General features: G+C 30.8%; 1 protein-coding gene across 1 annotated transcript in view; it reads right to left on the bottom strand.

Moving 5' to 3' along the window:
• Positions 1-9441, bottom strand: part of tmprss4a (transmembrane serine protease 4a) — a 15293-nt gene continuing 5852 nt past the window's right edge. Inside the window, exons 2-13 of the mRNA XM_016500374.1 lie at positions 8269-8326; positions 7980-8120; positions 6626-6778; positions 6230-6359; positions 5521-5634; positions 5217-5260; positions 4668-4833; positions 3572-3741; positions 2093-2188; positions 1842-1984; positions 1605-1754; positions 1-527 (exon numbers count right to left, since the gene is read on the bottom strand). Coding sequence (XP_016355860.1) covers positions 516-527; positions 1605-1754; positions 1842-1984; positions 2093-2188; positions 3572-3741; positions 4668-4833; positions 5217-5260; positions 5521-5634; positions 6230-6359; positions 6626-6778; positions 7980-8120; positions 8269-8326 — 1377 coding nt within the window. The 3' untranslated portion in view covers positions 1-515. The remainder of the gene's footprint in view (positions 528-1604; positions 1755-1841; positions 1985-2092; positions 2189-3571; positions 3742-4667; positions 4834-5216; positions 5261-5520; positions 5635-6229; positions 6360-6625; positions 6779-7979; positions 8121-8268; positions 8327-9441) is intronic.

Genomic DNA, 9441 nt, shown 5'->3' with positions numbered 1-9441 from the left:
GAAATGTTCCTTTTAAGAACTGTTCACTGAAAGGTTCTTTAGGGAACCAAAAATAATTATTCTATGGCATAACTGTGAAAACCCCCATTTGGAAGAGTTCTGTTCCCAATCCACTTTTGTTCTTTGGAGGAGAGCAGCACGAACATACGTCTAAACATCTTTTATTTTCCACAGAGAAAAGAAAGTCGTACTGCCTTGGAGCAATGAGGATGAGTAAATAATGACAGAATTGTCATTTTTTTGGCAAACTGTTCCTTTAAGATTGCATTGCTGTGTCCCAAAAAAAAGTGGTAGATCCACAAAAGATAGCATAGGTGTTATATACATACATTATATATTTCAGTGTGCAAAATCTTTATCATGGCACCTTTAAGACCCTGAGCAAAACGCCCACAGCAATTCCTCCACAAATCCATGTAAATCATTATATCTTCAATAGGATATCTTCTTTGTGAGGACTGAAGACCTTTGTGAATCTGTGCTGTGGGTTTGCGGTTTTTCTCTCCATCCCAGACTCACTGGTACTCCTGAAGACAACAAACAACCATAAGTATTCCACTCTTATATGTTTAGTAGGTGTACACAGACACATGCTGTGTCCGAATATGTCTACTTCCATACTAAACATTACATGAAAAAACAGCAATATGTCCGAATTCATAGAATTCGAAAAACAGTAAGGAAGACAATTCGTGAATAGTAGCTACAACATGTGAGGTGTAGTATATTCAAATTTTATTCATACTACCCATAGTTACGGAAGCCAGTTTCCACCACATAATAAAAAAAAAACCAAAGGATAATTGCAACATTTTATCTCACAATTCTGAATTTTTACTGTCAAGTCGGAGAAAAATGTGAATTGCAAGATATAAACTCAATATTGCGAGATATAAACTCACAATTCTGAGAAAAAAGCCACAATTGCGAGATATAAACTTAGAATTGCGACATATAAACCCAGAATTAGGGTTATTTCTCACAATTCTCTTCCGCCACAGAATGAAAAAACTAAAAAAGGTAATTGTGATTTTTTTGTTTTATCTCACATTTCTGACTTTTTCTCAGAGTTGCGAGTTTATATCTCACAATAATTACTTTTTTTTGTTGTTGTGCTATTCTAAGTTAATATCTCTACTTTTTTCTTGTGATTCTGAGAAGAAGAAAAAAACGGTCAGAATTATGAGATGTAAACTTAGAATTGCAATACAAAAGTACGAGATGTAGAATTGCTCAGAATTGCAAGAAAAAAAGTGAGATTTTTTTAATATCTCAATATATCTCAATTCTGAGTTTATATCTTGCAACTGTGAATTTTTTATTTTTTTGAGAATTGCAAGTTTATATCTCTCAATTTTGAGTTTATATCTTGCAATTAAGACTTTTATTTTCTCAAAATTATGATATTGATAAAAACTCATAATTACCTTATTTATTTATTTATTTATTTATTCTCTGGCAGAAACAAGCTTCTATACATGTTCAAACTATATAGAACATACTTTTTTAGCTGTTGTAAATACAGAACCAAATATAAACAAAAATAGAAGACAATATGCGATTTTGGATGCAGCTACAGTTTTTCCAGAACAATGTGCTCATACCTGCATGACCGAATGGACCCAGTCGAGCATCTGGTCCATGTTGGTGTAAACACCAGGACGATTTTCTCTGGCACAACCCACACCCCAGCTCACAACGCCCACCAACATCCAGCGGCCAAATGAATGCACCAAAGGACCGCCGCTATCGCCCTTACAGAGAGAAACAATACAAACGGTTATTCTAAAAAAAATCACACTCGTTTTAACTAATGGCACACAGAAAACCATAAGACTTACCTGGCACGCGTCCACTCTTCCTGTCAGATAACCTGCACAGATCATCCTGGGAGTGACAGAAGAGCCGTACACTGCGTGACTCGAGCACTGGGCTCTGTCTATCAGAGGGATCTGAGCCTTCTGTAACTTTGGAGACAGATTTCCTGCAGGAAAACACCCAGATAATGTTAAAGTTTGAGGTATTAGAGTTATTTGATGGATACTGAATTTGAACAATAAGGATTCTGCTAGAGAGGAAAAAAGCCAGGAACCTTTTTCTGTCAGATGGCCCCAGCCAGTCACAACTAAGCTGTCTCCATCTTTGAGGCCAAGATCTTGAGGTGGCAGACATACTGGCCTACGAGATTCTGAGAAAAGAAAAGAAGAAGAAACAAAGAATTAGTACCATTTTGCATGATCAAAAATAACACACAACATTGACCTTGAAGGATTGAAGGGATGTACTGATGTTAAAATTATAGCTGAAGCATTTGATCTAAACTAAATTATTATATTTTATCATTTTATGGATTTATCACAACATTATAATATACTGTGTAAAAATGTATATTAAATTACTATTGTTCTGCACATATTGTTCTGTTTTCTTAAGAAACTAAATGCATTTTAACAGAAACATTGTGAAGTAAAATTTCAGCACAAAATATTTGTTTTTATATTAATTAACTATTTACCATACAACATACAAAAAATATTTTATATTACTTAACTGTTTTAATATTCAAATATTTTATGAAATTATAATTATATTATAATTGCATAATTAAATAATATATTATGTATTCAAATATATAATTACATGAAATTTAAATCATTTGGACTTAATTAGTTTAATTAGTTGTACTTACCTTAATAATAAAATAATTTTAAATAAATAATTATTATTTCATACTTATGCTATTCATACATATAATTATATTATTATCATAATTATAATATCAAATGATGATAATAATAATAATAATAATTATTATTATTATTATTATTATTATTATTAATAATAATAATAATAATAATAATAATATTATTATTATTATTATTATTATTATTAATAATAATAATAATAATAATAATAATATTATTATTATTATTATTATTATTATTAATAATAATAATAATAATAATAATAATATTATTATTATTATTATTATTATTATTAATAATAATAATAATAATAATAATAATATTATTATTATTATTATTATTATTATTAATAATAATAATAATAATAATAATAATATTATTATTATTATTATTATTATTATTAATAATAATAATAATAATAATAATAATATTATTATTATTATTATTATTATTATTAATAATAATAATAATAATAATAATAATATTATTATTATTATTATTATTATTATTAATAATAATAATAATAATAATAATAATATTATTATTATTATTATTATTATTATTAATAATAATAATAATAATAATAATAATATTATTATTATTATTATTATTATTATTAATAATAATAATAATAATAATAATAATAATAATAATAAAAGCCTTCTCTTATGTACTGTACATGTCTTCAGCACTTCCGAAAAGACTGATAAGAATGCATTTCTGTGGCCAGGTTTAAATGGAATGCTGCTGTGTCGATTTTAAAAGAAAGTAACTCAAACTTTCCCGGGTTTCGACTCGGACCATATTTAGACATCTTGAAAAAAATGTTTGGTGTCAAACAGTGAGTGTTGAGTGTGCTGATGTACCTCCCACAGTGATGGGAGACTGGAGTCGTATCATGGCAATGTCGTAGTCGTTGCGTCCTGAACTGTATTCTCTGTGGACAATGATCTTGTCCACAGAAGAAGCTCCAGCAGAGCCCAGATACGTGTTTCCAGAGACCACCTTCCATCTGATCAGAGCCTTCCTACCCTCCCTGAAGAAAAGAAGAGCAATGTGACCTTAAAAGCATTAGTCTTTCAACAAACACCCTGTATTAGGTATATTTACAAAGCTTAAATGTATGCGTCAGTTAAGATGCGAACAATCCAGTACTGATTTCTTCTTTTTTTGGATGGTGAATAATGAATCACGTACAGCATATAGTTTTCAAACCGGGTGAACTTGTTGAATGGTGAATGGTGTTTATGAACAAATCTTTGAAGTTAATGATAAAAACATGTTTACTTCCATGACTCATGTTTTCCAGATGTAACAGATACTCTTGACTGTTGTGTTAACTTACTGAATGTAGGCTATACAAATTATATAGATGTATAATGTTGATGAACCAGGTTTTAATGGAACTGCAAGGTGCTCATGAGCTTCGAATGCAAATACACTGCAAAACGTGGCAACCTGTTATTCCTAGAGCTATTTCTATATGTTTTAACCCATATGATGTACTTTTGGTGGTTAAATGAATGTATTTAGGTTGATTCAACAATACTGCCTAATACTGGCTTTTAATATAATCAGTTAACGTAGATGTTACTGTTTTTAGGTTACAATTGTTTCAGTGTACCAAATTAAATTGAATAAACTGCATAAAAAAATTAAACAATAAAAATAAAGCATTTTTACATTGATCTAATATAAATTATTATTATTATTATTATTATTATTATTATTATTATCATTATTACTGTAGTCAGTTAGTAGTTTGTTAGTCGTTTGTTATTATTATTTATATATTATATATTAATGTAACAATTACATGAATGTGTATTTTTTTATTTTTAAATATAAATATTTTGAATTAAATCAATTAATAGATTTGTGGACCACAGTTGGAATTAAATGTGTGCGAGAGCTAGAAGGTTAAACATGCATTTGCTTTGTATGAGTGTTTTACACACGCACCCGTTGAAGCAGTGGGCCGCAGTCACCACCCAGTTTGGAGACACCAGTGACCCTCCACAGGTGTGCTGGCCACTGTTCCGCAGGCTGACCTGCCACGGCCAGTTCTCAATGACAGCGTCCTGTCCGCCTACAATCCGGTCCTGGTTTCTGGACGACCCACACTCTTCTACAAAATAAAAGTAAATCAAAACATAAATCACAAAATGTGTCTGTCATCATAAGAAAAGAATATATGATATAAATGTTGTATGTTCTAACAGAATTGGATAATACAAATATATGTCATAAATATATGTCAACCCTAACACAGTATTTCACACAAAAACATTGAAGGAATAGTTTAACCAAATGTGAAGCTACATGTCTGCAGTTCTCTTCTTGTTCTCTTTCTTTAAAACATGTTTTGGCATGTTAAATTGCTCAGTCCAGATGACTGACTGTGTCAGTGAACACATTTGATGTTGTATTGCTAGTTTTGTGCTTGTTGTAATTATCCATTTGTTTCATTATTGACCCTAATTGGCTGTTGGATTAGGACTCCATAGTTACCTGAGCATGTTAACGTGACAACTGCTCCCTGACTGCATAACTTACTGAGAAAGAGAGAGAAAACATAAGAGAATGTGAGAATGCTTAAAACCAAAACTAATAATGGCTACAGCAACCCCCAAAAATATTTGCAAATTAACTTAATTCATACTTAACATTTGACAACCAGAAAAATGCCCCAAACTTTTGTCTAATTTGTAAACAACATATTTATTGTTTCATCATTTAAAAACCTTCTTTTTCTGAAATGTTTAGCTTTCAAGGCCGCTAAATGTACAAAGGTAGAGAGTATAAATATACTCACAGATCTGATACGGTCAACTGGAAGGTCTGGGGTTTAGATGAGCCCACCATACAGAAAGACATCTTCAGATCAGATGGCAAAATACCCACTTGAACTGTGCTGAAAGTGGGTTTACTAAAAACAGAAAAAATACAAGACAATGAAATTGAGATCAAATGATGAGCTGGATTCTTAGATTTATTTAGCAGTCTAAAATATTCACAGAAGTAATGAATCCAAAACAGGGTTATTATAGTTAACTAAATCTGGAGCGTCAAAGAAAACTTTGTTACGTCAAATAAAATAGACTTTAACAGAAATAAAGTATCAAAAAGCTTATTTTATTTCAGCTAGTTGCAAAGGCATTTCTCATTTTTATTTAGTTTAACATGACAATATTGTAATATTGTAAAATCTAAAATAACTCAAACTTAAACTGAAATAAAAAATGTATAAAAACTACATAGACAATAAAAAATAAAGAACACAATTACTAAACCATTAACTTAAATTAAAATGAAGACAACATTTAAAAATACAATCTACTAAAATAGTGCAAATATATATATATTTTTCTAAATATTAATAAAATCTAAACCAAAATAACAGTAATTTAAGTCTTGTTATTCTAATTAAATTTTCTAAATCAAATAGTTTTGCAAACGTTCCCTGTTGAAACAGGATGTTGTTAAGTGTGCAATGACACTATGATTTGCGGGCCAAAACTCACTCTGAGTGACCCAGCTGTTTGCATACAGTTTCAGCATGTTGTTGGGTGAAACTGTCTGCACATACACTTTTCCATTTATTCTCATCAGGCCTGAATATCTGCAGCACATTACGGGTTGAGATCAGCCGTACTGTGGAGACAGAGACAGAAAAAAAACAACTAGTTTTAAAATTCAGATCTCACCCACAATTTATTTATTTTATTTGTTCATTTATTATATATATATATATATATATATATAGTATTTTAAAATATTGACATTCAGGAAATATCAGACAGAAAGTGGGTGAGGTTGGGGGATTTGTCTTGTTTATTCTGAAACCGGACACACAGGTTCTAGCAGTGCTGACTGCACACATGTCTTTCAGCAGGTATATGGGTGTGTGTGTGTCTTACGGGGGAAGGTAGAGTTGGCTCCAAACTTTGTGACGCAGGCTGACTCGTCCTCCGCTCCACTGCAGTCCTCCTTCCCATCGCAGGCCTTCTCTAGCGGAATGAACTTCACCGACTTGGAGCAAAAATAATACTTGCTCTCGATCAACTGCTTGACTGTTTCATGAAGAGGAGTAGCAACAGCACTTGTTACTAAATCAATCAGCAATGAGGTTAAATGAATCAGTCTGTTTATGACTAAATAACTAATGAGAAGTTCAGACTTGTCAATTTGTGACTCATTGTTATTGCAAAAAGTGAATGTGTGAAAGGTTATACACAGAAAACAGCAGGTTAATTTCCCCGACCCACATTAAAAAACAAACATTAAAGGAACATCTCAGGTGTTCTCAGGACATGGATTTTTTATTTTGTATCAGGTAAGGGCAATTTGTAAAAATAAATTAAATGTTATAAAATATATTCATTACATCTTCACATGTTTGTAAATCTTATAAATTTATAATATGTATTCATTGCAATTTGTGCATGGTTTAGCTGCTATAAATGTATGCAATGTAATACAGTTTTAATTAATAAAAAAATGTATTTATGAAATGCATTAATTACTTTGAATGTTATATATTTATGTTACCTAACGAGTTATTAATTCTTATACTTTTTTTTTTTTTTTGCTATGTATTAGTTTCCATGTTTAAAATGTTATACATTTATACAATGTATTGCAGTTTTTAGATGTTTATTATTTAATTTATGCAAATTATATGATTAATTCATTACCATTTTCATGTTTAGATTGTTATAAAATTATGTGATGTACTACAGTTTTCACACTTTAAATAATGTAAATTTGTACAAAGTATTAACTGAAATGTCCATGAATATTTTAAATATTATTCATGTTTTAATAATACAAATTGTGATGTTATACATTTATACTATGCATTACACTTGTCCTGCTTTAAATTTTATACATTTATACTGGAGCTTTTACGTTTTCAATGTTATGAAGTGTACAAGTTATTTTAAGTCTACCATTCAATATTTATGAGTGATAGATTTGATATTTTTGATGTTACATAAATTTTGCAAGTGTTTTACTGTTTAAATTGTGATAAATAGGCCATTCAGTGACATACAGTCTGACAACACTACATGTTTGTTCAGTTAATTTTATCAGTGAAAATGTCCAATAACTTACAAGTAGCCAAGTCTTTAGATTAAGTTTAAACATAAACCTGCCCTGAGAAATATTCACTGGCATGAAAGCAAGACAACTAGCCTCGGCCTCCATCATTATCATAATCATGTGCATTCAAATGAAATCCAGATGGGGTTAAAATGACCTAGAACTTACTGAAGAAAGCAGCCACAGCTACAATGGCCAGTACGATCGCCACTATCAGGACAGTAATGATGATCTTTTTCTTGTTTGGCCTTTTCTCCTTCTGAGTCTTTGTAGTTGTCATGGGTCTTCTGTGTTTTCCGGGCTGAGCCACTGAAGGAGAATATGAAAATGAAGTCAAAATCAATGCAGTGTGGTTTCTTTCTGGTAATACACCCACTTGAATCATGCGTATTACAACAGAGGGTATTTACTGGACTGATAAATCAGGTGATACATTAGATCAGCTACCCCAGTGTACCTTGTTGTGGTGGGGGGTTTAAGGGTCTGGTGTTCTCTTCAGGAACCTGATCTTTAGTCTGAGAATGAGAATGAGGAAGAGAGAAGAGGAAAGAGAAAGCGAGAGGTTATTTTGTTATTTCTTTTACACGTATGTACGCTTGAAGCTTTATGACCCAGTTGCAGTTTTCTGTATCGCTTTCAATGTGTCACAAGGGATTTTTTTTTCCAGTTGTTCTTGAAATCTCACACAAATTCATGAAAAATCTCAAATTCATTTACTTCTTGCTGGCGATATTAAGTGGATTTAATATATACTTTCGGTTATATAATCCAATGGGCTTTCACATCTCTTTCAATTTGACATCTTTTGATCTGGGATGGTTATTTCAGTCACTGATATGTAAAATTATATTAGTCCCAGTGTTGTTATGCTTGGAGACCAATACTATCATGATGGCACATTTCTCTTTTCTCTTCTTTTCTAATTTTGATTGTATCATATAAGACATGGCGTCACTAATGCAGACTGTGGTTTCTGTTTTAAGAACATTTTTGCTCATTATGTCAAATTAATTTTGAGTACCTGCATATAAACATTCATGAATGGGGGGCATTTGTATCCACTACAAATACATTTTAGAAAACAATCATTGCAGTTTTAAATACATACTCAAATATATATTTTATGTCTCCTTAAACACATTTTCCTATTTTTTATGTGTACTTTACCTAGGTTAAATAAACCTAACTGAAACTTAACGTCAGCCTACTAGTCAAAACAGTGAATAACACTTAGTATCAGTGTAACAGATGATTCCAGACAGCTCTGTTACTCAAAACAATACATAAAATAACAGCCAGAACAAACTGTTTCCAAACACGCATCCAGTCTCGACAAGAACATGAGACTCTCCAAATCAAGACCTATTTTATTATTGTCGGAGAAGAGAGTCATACCCAATCTGAATGAATAAAGCCTTATTTGAATAAAGGAAAATGTTTCTAAATACATTTAATATTAATGTGCTGTACGTTTATTCCTGCAAAACTTCCATTTAAATTCATTAATGGAAGTTACTGTTTGTATATCCTGAACTATCTATCTACTGATGTATTGATATACACAATAGCATACATTGCTGTTGAGATTTACTGTATGCATCAAGACAAAATAAATTAATGTATATATATA

Source organism: Sinocyclocheilus anshuiensis, unplaced genomic scaffold (assembly GCF_001515605.1).
Source record: "Sinocyclocheilus anshuiensis isolate Anshui unplaced genomic scaffold, SAMN03320099.WGS_v1.1 scaffold374, whole genome shotgun sequence".
Lineage (NCBI taxonomy): Eukaryota > Metazoa > Chordata > Actinopteri > Cypriniformes > Cyprinidae > Sinocyclocheilus > Sinocyclocheilus anshuiensis.
This window is presented reverse-complemented; position numbering and strand designations above follow the sequence as displayed.